Source organism: Psittacula echo, assembly GCF_963264785.1.
Source record: "Psittacula echo genome assembly, chromosome: 14".
Classification (NCBI taxonomy): Eukaryota; Metazoa; Chordata; class Aves; order Psittaciformes; family Psittacidae; genus Psittacula; species Psittacula echo.
This window is the reverse complement of record NC_137750.1, coordinates 11,264,878-11,282,882: the sequence shown is the minus strand read 5'-3', so window position 1 is coordinate 11,282,882 and position 18,005 is coordinate 11,264,878. Positions and strand designations below refer to the sequence as shown.

General features: G+C 48.4%; 3 protein-coding genes across 5 annotated transcripts; 2 read left to right on the top strand and 1 right to left on the bottom strand.

Moving 5' to 3' along the window:
- Positions 1-501: 501 nt before the first annotated feature.
- Positions 502-5,362, top strand: TMEM220 (transmembrane protein 220; the record flags this gene model as incomplete). Its single annotated transcript, XM_080629311.1, has 6 exons — positions 502-573; positions 674-703; positions 1,588-1,648; positions 3,465-3,588; positions 4,381-4,440; positions 5,230-5,362. The coding sequence occupies 6 exons, from the start codon at positions 502-504 to the stop codon at positions 5,360-5,362; spliced, it is 480 nt and encodes a 159-aa protein (XP_080485437.1).
- Positions 5,363-5,942: 580 nt separating this feature from the next.
- ADPRM (ADP-ribose/CDP-alcohol diphosphatase, manganese dependent) lies at positions 5,943-8,503 on the bottom strand (the record flags this gene model as incomplete). Of its 2 annotated transcripts, XM_080629495.1 has the most annotated exons (5): positions 5,943-6,188; positions 6,483-6,621; positions 6,757-7,048; positions 7,301-7,417; positions 7,948-8,503. In XM_080629495.1, 3 exons carry the CDS (start codon positions 8,501-8,503, stop codon positions 6,762-6,764), a joined length of 960 nt encoding a protein of 319 aa, XP_080485621.1. In that variant the 3' UTR covers positions 5,943-6,188; positions 6,483-6,621; positions 6,757-6,761. The 2 variants fall into 2 exon arrangements, with proteins under 2 accessions (XP_080485621.1, XP_080485622.1); XM_080629496.1 differs by having other exon boundaries at positions 6,483-7,048.
- SCO1 (synthesis of cytochrome C oxidase 1) lies at positions 8,457-16,561 on the top strand (the record flags this gene model as incomplete). 2 transcript variants are annotated; one of them, XR_013958009.1, is made up of 7 exons in its annotated part: positions 8,457-8,717; positions 8,829-8,919; positions 10,061-10,258; positions 11,075-11,167; positions 11,281-11,396; positions 15,594-15,858; positions 16,339-16,561. XR_013958009.1 is itself a non-coding variant. In XM_080629497.1 (6 exons), the coding sequence occupies 6 exons, from the start codon at positions 8,457-8,459 to the stop codon at positions 15,720-15,722; spliced, it is 888 nt and encodes a 295-aa protein (XP_080485623.1). In that variant the 3' UTR covers positions 15,723-16,561. The 2 variants fall into 2 exon arrangements, 1 of the variants encoding a protein (XP_080485623.1); XM_080629497.1 differs by having other exon boundaries at positions 15,594-16,561.
- Between the last annotated feature and the right edge of the window lie 1,444 nt (positions 16,562-18,005).

Here is an 18,005-nt window from a genome sequence, read left to right as displayed (position 1 = left end):
CGCCACATCAGATCAGGTGAGCCATGGCTTTGTCTAGACAGTTTAGCTGGAAATCTCCAAAGATGGGGATCACAGAGCCCGGCTGGGTCAGCTACTGCGGGCTGCACCACCCTCCCGTTGAGCTGCCTAGTGAAAACCTTCCAAGCCACCATCTGCGGCCAGTGCCCCTTGATACATCAGCTGATGCCAGCAAGACAAACACGCCTCTGTGCTCTCCGCAGCTACTCCAGGGGCAGTTCCACGTTACTGCTGCGGTTTGCTTCCTCTTTGCTCACTACTGCTCAAAGTTCCCTGCTCTCCGGACCGGCCGGGGCCGCCGCCGCAGGACCCGCTCCAGGTCTTCCGCATCCTTCCTCACGGGAGACGCTGGACAGGACGGGAAGTGCCTTCTGAGAGACCGGTAACTGGAACCGAGCCGCGCTGACCCACATCGGCTGCGGCCACTCCGAGCCCGCCACCGGCTCCGCCCCGTCGCCGCGGCCCTCCCCGGTGGCCATGGCCATGGCGGGGCGGTTGTGGCGGGTCTGCAACCTCCTCATGGCCACTTTCTTCGGGCTGGCGGCCGCAGTGCAGGTGAGAGCGGGGCCGCCCGGGCGGGGGGGGTCAGGAGGCTCCGCACCGCTCCCGCGGAGCGCGGCCCCGGCCGGGTCTCAGTGCGCGCCTTCCGCTGCAGGTGAACGACCCCGACGCCGGGCTGTGGACTGTGAGTACGGGCCGCAGGCAGTGAGTACGGGACCGCCCTTCCTCTGCCCCCTTGCTTTTACCTGAAGAGCAAGCGGGCGCCGGGAAACCGGTCCCTGCTGCAGCAACGGCTGGAGTCATGGAATCATGGAATGGTTTAGGTTGAAGGGACCTTAAAGCTCATCCAGCTCCAACCCCTGCCACGGGCAGGGACACCTTCCACTGGAGCAGCTTGCTCCAAGCCCCTGTGTCCAACCTGGCCTTGAACACTGCCAGGGATGGGGCAGCCACAGCTTCTCTGGGCACCCTGTGCCAGCGCCTCAGCACCCTCACAGGGAAGAGCTTCTGCCTAAGAGCTCATCTCAGTCTCACCTCTGGCAGGTTAAAGCCATTCCCCTTGGCCTGCCCCTGTCAGCTTGACAGGGCTGCCTCAGTCTCATGGGGAAATCAGAGAGAAACCCTCCAGTTCCCAGTCTACTTTGCCGGCCCTTCCTTGGGCACAGGAGCAGCGTGGCAGCCCTGGCACCGTGTGCCTGGCTTGGAGCTGAGCGGCACAGGGGCTGTGTGACAGGAGCTGCTGGGTGGCAGGGGCTGTCCCTTGTGTGTGGGAGCCCAGCCAGGCTCCTGCTCGCAGCGGAGCCACCCAGTGTAGGTGGAGGTTTGGGGGCTGGAATCAAGATGCAGTGCAGGGGCTGGCTGGTAACCCAGGGGCTGAGGAGCAGGGCCTGGCACTCAGCCGATGATCCAGGATGATGGGTGGCAGTGGTGATGGGCACTGGCAGTGCCAGGGCATGCCAGGGGTGGGGAACTGGCAGCTGTTTCCCACATCTGGCAACTGCTGTGGATGAGCACTGCTGTGTGTCTCACTAAGCTCTGCTACAGAGTAGATTTGTATTTCATTAACAGGTTGTCTACTTAGTGCCGGCTGCCCTGACGCTGCTTGTCAGCATTAACCCTTCAGTAACAGGTATGATGTCAGTGTGCACAACAGTCTCTGCTCAAAACCCAATTTTATCTATTGAATTGTAGATTAAGATCAGTTAAGAAAGGTATCATAATATGTCTCGAGGGCAAAAATCTGTGGAACCTGCTTCTACAAAAGCTGGTCATCAGTTGGATGAGCTGCAGCAGGTGAGTAGAGGAGCCCTGGATAAAGGGCAGCTGCTGGGGTGATCTTACCTTTGCACCCTGGTTCCAGCACTGAAAGCCTGAGCAGAGCACAAGCCTGGCTCTGGTGTTGACATTAACACATTAACACACATTGTTTCCTTGTTGTAAATTGTGGTTTTGCTCATATACCTCATAGAAGAGCAGTTGACCTCTGCACAGAAAGACCTAACGGTCTTGTTCGGTATCAAGTACTGCAGCTGCCCCTCAAAGCGCACGGACAGCGGTGGGACCTGTTAGATAGAGGCTTCAATGCTGTGGCTGAGTTTCCAAGGGCTACACTAAGTGGTCTAATGCCACATCACATGTTGAGAGAATCAGATCAGGTTTGGTCCAGGACTCTGGAAAATAGTTAATTTTTTGTATTTTCATCCAGTAGAAATAACTTTAAACCTGACATTTTGTATGCATGAAGTGACTGGATCTTTTCTGGATGGATCCGTACTCTGACTAAACTACACATATGCCAAAAAAGGAAAATCTTCAGGAGTGTATGCTGTTGTCACAGATCACACCATTGCAGCCTCTCAGCATTCTGGCTACATTAAGCATATGAAGCATTCACCAAGCCAAAACTCATGAGGGTTGTTTGTCTTGCCAGTGGTTTATCAGTGCTGCAGGGGAGGTTTATTTGTGTAATAGGTGTAACTTCAACATAATGCCATTTGGTCAAAAGAATTTGCATGTTAAACTCACAAGTAGTTTTTTTGTGCCAATATCTGTGGAAAATAAAGATTAAAATAGCACAACTATTGTATGACTGCACATTTATGTACATTCACCAGGGGACATTTTGCCATTCTACTCTGTGGAAGACCCAAATTCTGCCTCTGCTGAGCTGCAGTAACTTCAGCCAAATGGGAGATCAATTACAATGCAGGGTCATGCTGAGCTCTTGAATCTTGGCAGCTCATCTTTAATGCTTGCCTGGAGGGGTCAAGCACTGAAGTTTTGCCCATCTCCCCCTACTAGCGTCTGGGAATAGACATGGAAAACCACAGGAATCTTTGGGCCCATCCAGATATTTCACATCATCTATAGTTCTCTTTTTAAACATCAGCTCCCCAGGCAGAGGTGTCAGGCAGTGATGCTCATCATCAGAGGCAAACCCCAGGCAGAAGCTTATTGAGGAGTGTGAGGGAAGAGGCTCCTTGCAGGGTGGTGGTTGCTCTGTGCCCCTGAGGCTGGCAGGGAGCTGCGACGGCTCCCCTGGCCTCTGGTGTCCTCTGGGTCATGCTGAGCATTTGGTTCTGGCTGGAGCTCCAGAAAGGCTGGTCCTCCTGCTTAAGAGAACTCTCCTTTGTGCTCCGCTCCGTGATTTTTTTCCCATGTATGTCAAATGCTGGAGCCTCTTGTGTTTACTGGAGAGAACAGAAAACTCTTCACTGAGGTGCTGCTGCCAAGGAAGCAAGCTCCAAGCCCACTAGTGTTTGTTTTCATCAGCACTTTTAAACAGATTTCCCTGGTCATAGAGATGCTGGTATTAATTCAGTCTTCCTGCCTAAGGTGTGTGTGTGTTTGCTGGAGGCATCTCGTTTTAGTGACTCAGTTGCTTTTTGATTTATAGGTTTTCTTCATGTGACATTGCAGTTGCTGCCAGTCTGTTTTTTCCCCAGGTAATGGTGTTTGGAGGAGCCTCTGTGACCTTCATTCTGCTGGATGTATCGTTGGGACCGTTGCCTTGGCTTGCTCTTTGTTTGCTTATGCCCAAGGAAACATTTTACATGAGGAAGAAGGCCGGTAAGTGGTGAATAAATCCCCCCTGCATGAACTCAGCACTCCAGGCCATCTCCTTCTGGTGGTCACCTTCTAAACTTTATCTGCTGGGCTGCTGCGGTGAGTTCTCTTGGTCCAGGGGAATCGAACCAAGCAGAAGTGACCATAGTGCTCCAGACAGGGGTTTCTTGGACAAAGGGAGGGTGAGCAGACCTGATTGCTTGCCTGACTGTGGCACATAGATTTGAGTTGGGGAACTTCTGGCTTTCAAAGAGGAGGGCACAGGCACAGTGAGACAGCTTTGAGTGCTCTTGCTGGAGCTGTGGGAATTGGAACTGGTGTTTTCAACATGTGCTTGTTTATGTAGCACAGGCTGCTGAGCGCTCTGACTGCCAGGGACGAGGGAGGGAGGATTTCTCACCTGGACATTCATTCAGTAGACATTCACCTCAAGTAGGTGCTTGCACAGTGTTGAGGTGAAGCACTGTGGCTGTTTATGGTCTGGAATCCTGGGATGCTGCTTTGCTCTGCGTTAAGGAGAGAAATGTGCTGGGGAATAGAAGTTGAGCAACAGAACAAGTGGAAGCAGGAATTTCTGCAGGTGTATAGCTGGGTCACATGTGTTTGTAGGTTTGTGGTGGGAAGCAAAGTTACGCTGTGTAAGTACTTTTACAGTTACAATCCTAGTAAAATACATTGAACTTCTCACAGGAGCAACAGTGCTGGTTTGGAGGCAAAACTTGTATTTACTTATTTATTTTTTAATAAATACCTGCTTGTATTATTTTCTGACCTCGTTTTTGTTTGGCTTCTTAGAGAGTTGTTTGGTCTGGTGATAATTGCAGTATGGATGAGGCTTTGTCGCAGTTCAGCCAAGTAAGTTTTGTTTCCTTTTTTCTCTTTGAAATCCATTCACATGTTCACATCTCATGCTTAGAGCTTCTCAGTTCATTTTGGCTGCCTGGTTTTCTGCTTCCTATCACTGCCTGAACTCTCTCAGATACCTAAGCAATAGTAGCTGGTGCTACAGCCTGGCGGATCTTGTAGAGGTACAAATCTGTGGGGGGGGAGTAAAGGAATATGGAAGCTTTTCTGGTCCCCATCCATAATGGCAGGGGACAGCCTCCCTTTGCACAAGGACAGCGTGCCCCCTCAGTGGAACAGCCTAGGGAGTGCTGGCCACAACTGCTAATGAACTGCAAAGCCATTTCTGCCATTGCTCCCAAGTTACGGAACTTGCCAGTGAGAGTCTCTGTGCTGCTGTTCCCTGCGTACGCCGGAGCTGCACAGAGCTCTGGGTGGCTGCAGTGGCTCCACATTTTCCCCCTCCAGCCTCTTCAGAGCACTGTGCTACAGCAGTTTTGCTAAATTCCTGTTAGCTGGGAGCAGGAAAATTCCCAATCTGCCAAACAGTACCTTTGTGCTGGCAAGCACACACATGCCTCTGGGCAACTAGGGTGCTTTATCTATTTATTTACCTGGTTTAGGAGGTGACAGAAGCTTTTCTGCTGCCACATGGTGCCTCTGTGGTAAAGGATTGTGCTAATGCACCTACAGGAGCTACATCAGAGTGGCCAAAGGCTCTTTGCTGTCAACAGCAGCCAGGTGTGAATGTTTCATAGCAGATTGATTTGAAACAGCTCTGTTGTGTTTGCTTCTTTCTAGGAACCCACTGGCTGGATTTCACTTGACTGCTGCAGTGGTGGTTGCGCTCTTCCCCTTTGTGTCATGGCTGTACATTTATGTGAACAAGGAGATGCGAGAATCTTGGCCAACACACTGTAAAACAGTGATTTAGTGGATGGGAGATAGTACAGAATAAATATTCTGACCTTATTTGCCTTTCCTTTTGGCTATTAATGAAGGGTTTCGTATCAGTTGGAGAGGAGCCAAGAATGTCTGGCTGCTTCCAGCAGCTCAGGTTGAGATTTGTTATAGAAACTGAGGAACACTGTCAAATCTGAGTGGAGGATTTTCCTGTGGGAAGCGGTGTTCACCTGGCTTCCTCCTACATTTTTAAAGCACTGTTGAGTTCATGTGTGTTCTAACGTTATAGCCAAGATACCTTGGCATCCCCAGATCACTTTCTGACCAGCACGGAAACCTGCTGCTCTGTATCATAAAAGGAAATAAAGCAAACACTTTGTTTCAATAAATGACTGCTTACAGTCATAAATCTTCCAGATACCTGTTTGGATAGTCCACTGAGACTAACAATATTTGAGCAGTCTGTTCCTGCTCTAAATATGTAGAATGTATCTGAAGAAACATTTTTGCTATTATCTTTCTCTGAAAATTCTTAGTTTTACAGAGTAATAAATACTACTTTTCTAAAGAAAATGCAATGAAAGCTTCTGTATCTTTTATTTTCTGTGGGATGTGCACTCTTGACTGTCCCCAGCAGACATGGTCACTATCAGAGCTCTGCTTCTCACAGCACTTCTGTTCCTGGAAGGCAGCCCAGAAGCAGCACCATGTTCCACTGCTACTGAGCTGGATGAGGACATTCAGGTGAATATTCTGGGCTGGGGGAGAGCCACAGAGGTCCAGATGCAGTGCAGCAACATCCTTCCATGTCAGGGCTTCTTCACCCAGTGCTGCTGCCTAGTTCCCAGCAGGTGTATCTGCAGCATTAAAGGGTGTAGCATAAATAGTCTGTTTTCCTGGGGCTTAGCTGGTTTTGAAGATAAATTTAGTCTTTTAAAGCAATGCTAAGAAGGCTGCATTAGGCTACAAGGCAGAGTAATTCTCACAGACATGAGACATTACTGATCATGATGTTCAAAAAAACCACCTAAAATGGAAATTCTGGGCAGGTACAATTCTGCATGCTTTAATTCTGACTGATACAAAAAAGTGGCTTTGTTTTTTTGGATAATATTCGTAATGTGGGGTTCATTTTTTTTCACAGTACATACCAATCTAGTCAGGAACGGGTGTTTCAGGTCAACATTCTGCATTCAAGTATATTTATTTCACATACGGCTACTGGCCTTCTCTGTTCTCCATGAAGAAATTAGGTCTCCTTTCTTACAGAAACATAATTCCTAAAATTGACTATCCAAGAGAAAAATGTTTGAGTTAAAGCTATAAGGATCAGCCATGCACATCTTTCTACAAGCACATAATAAGCTGTCCCCTCTATTTTTTATTCAAGTACTTCCTGAAGAACAGCAATTTGTATTTGCTTACCATTTTCAGAAATGCATAACTCTGTCTGAAACTCTGCCCCTTCCCTTTAGTATCATTTTATCTTTATAGACATAAATAGTCCCAAAGGCATTGCTTTCTGGTGGAGTTTCAATAATCCCCTCCAAAGTCAGATGGTGAACTCCATGTGAGTCTAAACAATAGCCACCGTCATGCAGGTGCCCTGCAAGAAAGCAGACCACGCACTGATGGGCGTGTATGACTGAAAGGGCATCTTTGTAATTCCAGGCAAAGCAAACCCAGTCTGAGGCATCTGGATGAATGGGCAGGTGGCCTGCAGTTGAGAAAGAAAGAAACAGGACAGTTACTTTAAGTCTAACCTATCTCTGCCTTCATTGCTGGGAAGTTCAGACATCTGTGTACAGAAAGCTCACACAAGTGTGAGACATGGGTCCTATGCTACTTCACAGGTTACCTGTGTACCTCAGTAGAGCTATAAAGCTGCTACATGTTTTCTTCAGCTAACATCCATTGGCTAGGTAAGTCTTTTTGCATATATCCCCATGTATCTCCTATAACCACCTACCCGTAACTATGACTTTTTCTTGGTTTTCATCGGAGAACTTGAGGACCTCATTGAACCAGTCCAGCTGGGCTTGGCTAAATCCTCCATTAAACTCTACAAACTGAGGTTCTTTAAGTCCTGCAATGAAGAAGAAGGTCAGGCATAGGTGCATGCACTTCTATGGCTCCTGAATTTGCTTGCCTTATATAAGTCTGCTTATGGTAGATGGTTTACTCTTAAAACTGTTTTGTTGGATCTGAACTCCAGCCTCCTTGGACAAGCAAGAGAAAATCATTTGTTAGTGTTTTGGGAGGGTTTGGTCATGCTGCACACACAGGATTTCAACTAGTGGGTCCCTCAAGGCATGGGCTAGGGTGGGCATCACTCTACACTCTGTAATAGCAGTTACATAGGCTGTTCTGATACTGCAGGGCACAAGGCACAACATTAAACCCATCCCAAAAGCACCGTGATGGATACAAGGGAGCGTCTCCTGCGCACACCTAGAGACCCACTGTCTCTCGGCTGACAGCAAGGAGGCAAGCAGAATCAGAGCACGTGCCTCAGCCTTCTGGCAACCAGATGCCAGCTGAGGGCGCTGCCTTGGGAAGCAGAGGTTCCATCACCCACACTTCCATGCTCTAAACATCAGTGGAGCAAGGGGGTACCTGTGGGGTCGTTGAGGTTGTCATTGGGGTTCTTCCTTCGCAGCAGCCGCAGGGACTCCTGGTAGCGGGAGTTGCCGGGCTCCCTGCCCAGTGTGCTCAGGTCGTAGCCGTCGAGCACGACGACACGGAACTGCGCGGCCGGGCTGAAGTGATAGGCCTGGCAGTCGCTGGCGGCGGGCCCGGCCGCGGCCCCGCAGGAGCGGCTATTGAGGCCGGTGTGCACCAGGCGGGCCCGGCTGAAGTTATACAACTCGTGGTTGCCCCACGCGTGGTGCACCGGCACCGGCAGCCGCCCCAGTGCTGCCAGCACCTGGTCCAGGGCACGCTCGGACTGGCCGCTGCGGGCATTGAGGCCATCGATGCTGTCACCCAGCTGCAGAACGAAGGCGAGCGGCGGCTTCTCAGTGGCCCACGCTTCCACCGCGGCCCGCAGCAGGTTAAGGCTGTGCCGGTAGTACCGCCGCCGGCGCCCCCCGAAGTCGTACCCGTCCTCCGCGTCCGCGTACTGGATGTCCGCGACGACACCGAAGCAGAAGAGCGGCGGCACCGCCTCCATCGCGGCCGCTCCCGGCCGCCGTAGGCGGAAGGGGCGGGCACAGAAGAGCGGCCATAAGATGGCGGCAGCCGGGAGGTGCTGTGGTCGTGTGGTGTTGTGCTGGCGGTTGTCGGGTGCTGTGGTGAGGAGCCGGGCGGTGCTGCCCGCGTCCTGCAGCCGCTCGGTGTCCCGCCTGCCGCCGGGCAGCGGCCCGCGGAGGGGCGCGCAATGGAGGGTGAGTGCGGGAGCGGGGGAGCCGCGTCCTCCCTCAGCCGGGGCGGCGGGACGGGCCGCGCCGCGCAGTCACCCCGGCTTTTTCAGCCCCTGAACAGCTTCTTCTCTGCAGCTGGTGTCGTGGCGGTCGCTGGCCGCCACCTTCGTGCTGTGCGGAGGGTTCCTGGCCGCCATGAAGAAGGTGAAGCAGTGGAAGGAGGAGGGTGAGTGCGGGGTGAGAGACCGGACTCTGCCCGCCTCAGGGGGGTACGCGGCGGTAGGAGCAGCAGCAGAGCCGCGGTCCGTGTGCAGAGGAGGCCGATGAGGCCTCAGTGCCGTGGGTGGCCTCGCAGCGCTGAGGAACGGTTGGACTGGATGAGCTTAAAGGCGTTTTCCAGCCCAGCTGTGGCTTTATGCACTTTGCTGTCTTGCTGAATCGTGTCGTGCTTTGTGCGTTGTTGCTTTGTGCCCGTTGTGTGTGCAAAGTGCCTCAGAAACTTGAAAAGCAAACAAAATACTCAAAGCACTCCCTCAAGGTTCAGCATTTTAAAGTTCCTAAACATGTCTTTGCCTATGGGATAGCTGTGTTTGCTTACGCTGCCCATAGATGCAGTGCAGACACAGAGGCAAGGCTGTTTGTGCATGTGGGGTTTCCTCCATGGGGTGCTGTGCGGGTACCTGCCCTGTGGTGACTGCTCACATGCTTCAGTCTCATGCTTTTAATGTTCAAAATTGGAGATCTTGCAGCTTTTATGGTACATTCAGTTTGTAAAGGATGCTGATTTTTCTGTTTCACCCTATGCTGGGTACCTGACTTTTTCTTTATGTGAAAATACAGTCAGATGGCAATATGGCGTGTAGTGATAGGACAAGGGGGAATGTCTTTAAGCTGGCCATTTAAAATGGCCAGAGGGGAGACTGAGATGAGCTCTTAGGCAGAAGCTCTTCCCTGTGAGGGTGCTGAGGCGCTGGCCCAGGGTGCCCAGAGAAGCTGTGGCTGCCCCATCCCTGGCAGTGTTCAAGGCCAGGTTGGACACAGGGGCTTGGAGCAAGCTGCTCTAGTGGAAGGTGTCCTTGCCTGTGGCAGGGGTTGGAAGTGGATGAGCTTTAAGGTCTCAAGCCCAAACTATTCCATCGTTTTGTAGTTATGTTTCAAGGGAGCTTAGAGATATATTTGCCCAAAATGGAGTGCTTTTTGAAAGTCTTGTCCACATTGGTCTTCTGCAATTTGGGCTTTGGTAAAGCATGTTTCAATGCCCTGGGCTGTAACTCTGAGGTTGCTAGATTCTCCAGCTTCTGAGGCTTGTCTAGGAAGCAGCATGGATTGTGGCATGAATGTGTCTGATCTGCTCTTGTTTTTTGTAGCTCTGGAAAAGGAAAGAAACAGGGGCATTGGGAAACCACTGCTTGGAGGGCCCTTCTCGCTTGTCAATCACGAGGGACAGCCCAAGACCAACAAGGACTACATCGGGCAGTGGGTGCTGATCTACTTTGGCTTCACACACTGCCCTGACATCTGTCCAGATGAACTGCAGAAAATGATGGAAGTGGTAGATAACATTGGTATGAGGAATTTGGTTGGCATTGTGGTCTTCTTCATGGGAGGTCTGGGTTTATTGTGGTAAAATATTGTAAATGGTAATAACTGATAATTGCTTAAAAAATGCCCTTGACTATTCAATAGCTGAAGTAATTGCTAAGTGATACATAGATCGATCTGCCTATGACTAGTATCTGTTATTTGGAGTATGACAGCACTGATCTTCCTGCAACAAGGGGACTTCTTGGTAATAAAATATGATGGTGGCAGGTTAAAGTTGTATTGTGGCCAAGAAGCAGTTGTAGGGTGTGTTAGAAGGGGTTTTTTTCCCTCTATTTTATTCATTCTGAGAACAAATCTCCCAGAGTCTCTTCTGAGAATGACTGTGCTGTGGAATGGAGGTTGAGAAAGGCTGGGGGATAGAGGTGGTTTTCTCAGCCTGCAGGGCCTGAGGAGTTATGGAGCAGGGATAATAGCAACCAGGCAAGTGGGAGGGTGCACTGAAGTGAGGAATGTACAGTGAAAGGTATGGCTGGAACATCACAGGCCCCCTTTGTACTGATCGTTGAGCTTTGATGCATGCATCATGCCATGGCATTTTCGGCATCAGAGCCAGTTTGTTTTCTTCCCTAAGGAGGTCAGGGGCTCCAGCTGAGAGCCTGCATCCAGTATGAGCACAGAGCCTTGGATTTCATTCACAAATTGCATACATTGAGCTGCAGAAAATGGCCTTTTTTGTCGCTTAGGGTGGGCTCAGATGTAGCTTGACTGTGAGCTTGTTTGCAGGGAGATGAGAAATGATTTTTATTTTTCTAAGAGAAATATTGTTACTGTCACAGATAGAATTCCATCTTTGCCTAAACTAACCCCACTCTTCATCACCATTGATCCTGAGAGAGACAGTGAAGAAGCCATCGCCAGATACGTTAAAGGTATTACTGTTTTCTTCCTCTGTGTCTTGCAGCATGTAATACAGAGCACTGAAAAGGAGGCTCTTGTTGGGATTCTTCTCACTAAAATGTCTAAATGCCTTCTTTCTATCTAGAATTTTCTCCAAAGCTGATTGGATTGACTGGTACCAGGGCACAGATTGACCAAGTGGCCAAAGCTTACCGTGTGTATTACAGTGAAGGTCCCAAAGATGAAGATAATGATTACATAGTAAGTAACTGTGGGGCATTTGCCTAATGAGTTTGGATAAGAGCAACATACGGATTTTAAAATCAGAAGGCAGCTGTTGCAGTCTGCACTGAAGTCCCACATGACAGAGCCCTGTTACAGTGATACGTTAAGCTGTTGGTTTAGAGGTTTCAGTCAGAATCCAAGTGTCCTCTTACCTCAGGCTCAGAACCTCACTGAAACGTATTCTAAAATGTATGGTCCTAGGCCTGCATTATGGAATAGCAGATGAAATATCAAGCCTGCCATGTAGTGTTTTAGTCTTGACATTTTTCCTATGTGCTCCAACATGAAAATGAAACTAGGAAATTAAGGCAATAGGAAGAGGGAGAAATGAGAGGGAAAAGTGAAGAACAACTCATACCCTGCCAGAGAGGCAGCAGGGAGCAGGGTCTTCCTGGCAAGAGACTTGAATGATGTAAAGTCTGCCTGCAGATACCGTAAGGATTTTCCTCCTGTGTCAAATGACCTGAAAGAGAGAGCATATTGATGGGAGAAAAATATGTAGAGTAATAGTGTGAAGGGGGAAAGTGAGGTTTAAGTGAGGCTAAACTGGTTAGTCAAAATCTAGGTGTGAACAGAACTGGCTATAGGGCTCAGAGCTGCTGCCAAGGCCTTCCTGACTTGACACATCTTGAGCAGACTGGAAGAGAAAAGCAGGTACAAGTGTGTATGCTTAAACCATGACAAGCAATATGATAAAGGAGGATGCATATTATATGACCTTTTTATTTTCTTATTCTTCATTACAAGAACTAAGCACATCAGATCTAAAACCAGGTTCCACCAGGTGGTGGTTCTTGTTGCATTGGACATGTGAGAAGTGGAATCCCTTGCTACAGAGGGGAATGGTAGAAGCTTACAGGAGCTTACGGAGAGACTTCTTGTTAGTCTGTGGAAACCCCAATCTGTTGAGGATTATGAAATGCACAGGAATGTTGCCTAGTTCAGGAAGCCTGTGAGCTAAAACATGTTGGAAACTGGGAGGTAATAGACGAAACATATTTTTGGTGCTGGTTTTCTACTCTTCTTTAAAGCCACCATGGCTGGCCATTGTTTGAGGTAGGATGCTGTGGCAGATTAGGTTGGGTCTAATCCAGTATTGTCTATTCTTAATCTGTTTTTAAAAACCACCTGACTGCAGAAAACAGATTATCCAAATGAGCAAAGGTGGTTGGAACAAACAGAGAAAACCAGCAAGAGTAGCACATGATATCAGTAAAGGGGAGGTGGAATCACACTGGTAATGTGTGCACTGGTGATGTGTTACTAAAAGGGATGTGAAGTGAGAGGTGAAGAACTGCTTTCGCTTAGTGGCAACTCAATAGCTACAGAAGTCTGTGTGTAAGGCACTGTATTTGAATGGAGGAGAGAAGCTTGCTGGGGAAATTCAACACCAATTCCAGTCAATCTGAAAAGCATCAATCTGAAATCAATCTAAACATACTGCTTAAAGCTGGCTCTATAGAAGGGAGCTGATGGAAATGCAAGAATAGGTTATAGGAGCAGGATTGGCAAAGGATGCCTGCTTAGGAGAGGGAAGGTAATTAGTAGAATCTGGCACTGAGTGAATTGAAGTTGAGGAGAGATGATGGAAAGAGGCCAGGAAAGCTGAATGAGTGCTGCTCCTTAGGAAGCAAATCACACATGGATTTTGACATAGCTGTGAAGGGAAAGCGTAGGGGTTCAGCCAAGGAAAATAACTCTGCAGATGACAGCAGCTTCAGGGGAGGCTGGAGAGTGAAACTGAACTGGAGAATTTAACCACACGTGATGAAGTAGCAGAAGAGATTTGGGATCCAGAGAGAAGATGGCTGGTCTGTGCTAGGGTTGAGAGCCTGAGAGAAGAGAAGGGCAGTGAGGAGGAAAGGCCAGAGAACTGGGAGCAGAAGAGCAGCCTGGGAGCCCCAGTCATGATGCCAAGGAGGAAGAGTATTATGGGCATGTCCTCAAGAGTTGTCAGGCTCTGGCTGTTGAGAGGCTGAGAGCTCTGTGTGCTCAGGGCAGGAAGGCCAGAGGACACAGGGCTGTGAAACAAAATGGAAGGAACAAGAGCAGACCTGGGAGGGGAGCTTGAGGCTGCTTTTGTGCCTACCTGAGACTTACTCAGGTAATTACTACACTGTCACTCCTTTTCCTCATTGGCCCTGTCCTGCCAGTCGGTGACTAACACTGCCAGTCATGCACGAGCAGGTTCTGTTTTCTCTAGAGGCTGCTGGGAGGTGAGGAAGATGAATAGGTCCCTCTACAGCCAATTCAACTGTGCTGCTTGTTTTGACTTGAAAAGAGCCTTGAGATGAGCACTTCAGCTGTATTTTCTAAACATCTGTTTGCATTTTTCAAGTATTACTTGAACACTACTAGTTCCTATTTAATAATATCAGTTTTCTAATTCTCAGTGCCGGCATATCCAATGTACTTGTTTTATTCTGTGTTTTACAAGACTGTATTGAAACTCAAATGACGATCTTCATGTGCATAGAGTGGGAACAGTGCAGGCTTCAGGCACAGCTTGAAAAGCAGTGCACACAAACTGCACTCCAGCCTGATTGCATTTAACCTTCCACAGGCCAGGGAGGAAAGATGCTCTGAGCAGGCTACCTTCTTTTTTGCTAACTTCCAGTTGAAGTATCTGAATCATGTTTCAGATTTGTCTCCTACACCTGGATTTTGTGATCTGATACTGAAAATTTGATACTAGAGAAAATTTATTGCAGTAGGTTTTAATTCAAATAATTTTGAGAAATGTTTTTTCACTGACAAATGCCATGAAGTTTAATGCAGGTGGTACTGGAAATGTTCATGTGATTTGATTTCAAACACAGTTGTACTCTCAGTGCATAGTACATTTCAGAGGTTTTTCTCCAGTGGCAGTGAGATGAGGTAGTCACTTGAGCAATCAGATTCATGGCCTCCAGTTTTGGTATTTTGTGTCTTTCACAGAATCCCAGACTGGTTTGATTTGGAAGGGACCTTAAAGCTCATCCAGTTCTAACCCCTGCCATGGGCAGGGACACCTTCCATTAGAGCAGGTTGCTCCAAGCCCCATCCAACCTGGCCTTGAACACTGCCAGGGATGGGGCAGCCACAGCTTCTCTGGGCACCCTGTGCCAGCACCTCAGCACCCTCACAGGGAAGAGCTTCTGCCTAAGAGCTCATCTCAGTCTACTCTTCTTTCATGAAGATACCAGACAGTACATGCAGTGGCATTTAAAATAAATTTACAGGGGGTTGGACTAGATGAGCTTTGGAGGTCCCTTCCAACCCAAACTATTCCATGATTCATGGGATTGTGAGTTTGAACATGTTTTAAGGATATTTCAGTGCGGACAGTAGAGGGAGCCCCTGCCCAGCACGCGTTTTCCCCTCTTCACCAGCTCCTCTATCTGCGGCTCCTGTATCTCATGGATGCCCTTGCTCCCATTGCTTGTACTCGCAGTGAGCTTAGTTTAATGAAATACCTCTGTTTCTACTGGGTTTGCATCATATTAGCAGCAGAAGCTTGGAATGCCTTGTGGGCTGTATGCAGCATCATGAGAAGTAGAAGGAAACTGGGAAAAGCAAGAGGGAAAGACCTTTAGCCCACATGTTGCCCTTGCCTTGTCTGTGCTGCAGGAAGGGTGCCAACAGCTGAGGGAAGCTATTTCTTATTCCTTAGAGTATTCCTTCATACATTCTGAGTATGCAACTAGTTTCCTCTATCTTCTTGGGTAAAACAAGAAGTCACCAAGGTGACACTTTAGCTTCTTTGTGAGAAGCCTTGTCAGATTGCTGAAGCAAAGGCTGAATGGGTTGCTGCTGCTGCTGACTGAGAGATGTGCAGGATGTAATACTGAATGGGTGGCTCCAAAGAAGATGGAGACTCCCTTTTTCTCAGGAGTCACATGGAGAAGAGGAGGGGTGTTGGGTACAGGTTATTCCTGGGAGATTCTCACTGGACCCAGCAGGAAAGATTTTCATCATGAAAACAATCAGCCACCAGAATAATCTCCGCAGGGAAGCGGTGGATTTCCCAGCCCTGGACACTCTTGAGATTTGGATGGACAGGGTGCTGGGACATCTTGTCTAGATCATGATCTGCCAAGAAAGCTTGGACCAGATGATCCTTGAGGTTCCTTCCAACTTAGGATTCATGATTCTGTGATCTTTTTTGCCAAGCCATGCTGTGCTCTCTTGCAGGTGGATCACACAATAATCATGTACCTCCTTGGGCCAGATGGTGACTTCGTGGACTATTATGGCCAGAATAAGAAGAGTACTGAGATTTCTGCGTCTATTGCTGCGCACATGAGAAAATACAGATTGTAAAACACAAGGTCTTCAACGATTGATGTGAACATCACCTCTAGGTTGGAGGTGATTGGATGGATGGATTTGGGCATTGGAGTTAAAGCAGAAGCATGCAAGTGTGACATCTTGGCACCACATGCCTCCTTTCTTCCAGGTAAGAAAGGCAGCCCTACTTCTGCAAAATACCATCATCAAAACTCTCAATAGAACCTTCCTTGTGCATATGATTTGCAGCAAGATTTGGGACTTCTCTGAAGCATTGTTGGGAGCAGAAAATGGAAAGCACTTCTCATGTGGGAAGAATATTTAGCACTGGTAAAATTAACTGGTATCTCTTGGCAAGACTTCAGTGAAGGACAGTCTCTGCAAGAGGATGGTTACTTGAGGAAAAGCCACATGCGCCAGAGAACCCTCTTTTCTGCACTGTTTTGCCTTCTGGGAGAGGCACTTACGGTATTATAAGCAGAAGAGCCTTAACAGTACTTAAGGTTAAGAAGGTGAAGAGCACTGAAAGCATCAGCAGCTTCCATGCATGGGACCAGCCCTGTGGTGTGCCTGGTTGAATGCTGAATTAAATGGGTCTTTTTCATTTGAATGCTGAAATGAAATGTTTTTTTCTTGATTTTTTTCCCAGGTGAACACTGTGAGCATAAGGAAATGAGGAATAGTTTGCAAATCCAATTTTTCTTCTGGCCTAAATCATCTGATGCATAGTCAGCCTGATTGTGCTATGCTGAGTAGTGTAGTGCGGAAGGGTAGAGGGGGTCTGTGTCCGTGCATAGGGCTGTCAATCAGATCAACTTGATGCAGTATGGCACTTGAAAATAAAGATTGTTTTGTATGACCAATATATATTTATTTTTTCTTAGCTAGGTTTGACTGGAATATCATCAGTACTTTATATACTGAGGAAGCTTTATATTCTTGCTGGTTTAGCTCTTACTAGAAAGTAGCGATTATCTCTGGTAGTGCAAACCATAAGCTGAATGTGCCTTTGTAAGGTACCTGAACCCCAGATAATGGCCCACAGGAGCCAAACCAGACATGTTCTTGGTGACAGAGTGCTTCACACTGTTCCAGAACAGTTATAAAGCAAGATAAAGTAGTGTAGCTCTATGTCAGCTGCCGTATGCTATGGTGACCTCCTGAAGGTGTTTGGAAGGGTACTCTGGTAGAGTATGTCTAAGACTGCACCCTTCTGCTAAAGTTCTGTCAAGGAAGGAAGTTTCCTCATGTTCCAGGACAGATCCCATCCATCTGCCCTTCTCCAAAGAGTGAATAGTTTAAGAAGGTTCTTTTGTTTTTCTCTGTTCTAAAGGATCACAGGAATTTTTCTGTATCAGTTTACAGTGGGAGTTTTTAAAAGTCTTGCTAGAATTCAACTCAACAGCTGAAAAAGAAGTCATGCTTTGTCTCCTGGCACTTGGAGCAGCTCATGTCCCACTTCTTTCTGCCTCTTAAATTGACTCTGCCCATCTCTTTTTAATCTGTCTTTCCACTTTCTTTGGAATTGGGGTGCATGTGTGTGGGAGCATGTTTAAAAATAATTTACCCCCCTGTTAGGTAACTGCCAGGCCTTAGTGCCAGCAGGGAGCTCTGTTCCCTGCATGCTGAGGAGCACCAAGGATGAGCATCCTGAATGCTCACCAGGAGGAGGCAGAGCTGTTCAAGGGGAGGACATGTAGCGGGGGAAAGGGAATGTGTTGGGGGGTGTAGGGTGGGGTGAGGCTTGAAGGCTGTCAGTGATGGGCAGTGTTTGTTCAGTGTCAAAGCAAACTCGCCCTGTACTCACCACAGTAGTCCAGAGCCTGTGCGCAGCCCTCAGAGAGGGAGCTCAGGGGAAGTTTATGACAGGATTCCTTGCTCGTGGCTGTGCTCCCCGAGTGTCCCTGTGGAAACTTCATGGCACTAGTTTTCACTTGGGAAGGGAATTAGAGTCTGGTGCTGTGAAGGTGAACCTCAATTCTTGGTCAAAAGGGGACCCCTGGGTCCCTCCCAGAGAGACGGCTGATGGAGCACTGCTGTGTGCCTGCACCCCACTTGTTACTGGTGGAAAACTGCATCTCTTCAAAGTGGCTGTGTCTGTACCAGTGACTGCAGAGCTGATGCCATCCCAGGCTGGGGAGTAGTGACAAGATGTCTGAGGAATGAGGGATGGTTCCTTTTGTGTAGCCAAGGAAAGCAGCACATTCCTTGCGTGCTGCGCATGTAGCCCATGGAGGAGCTGAACTAATGAGTGATCCTTGAGCAGCATGGGTGAAGTTGGCTGGTTTAGGAATGCTCTCACCACCAACATGGGCA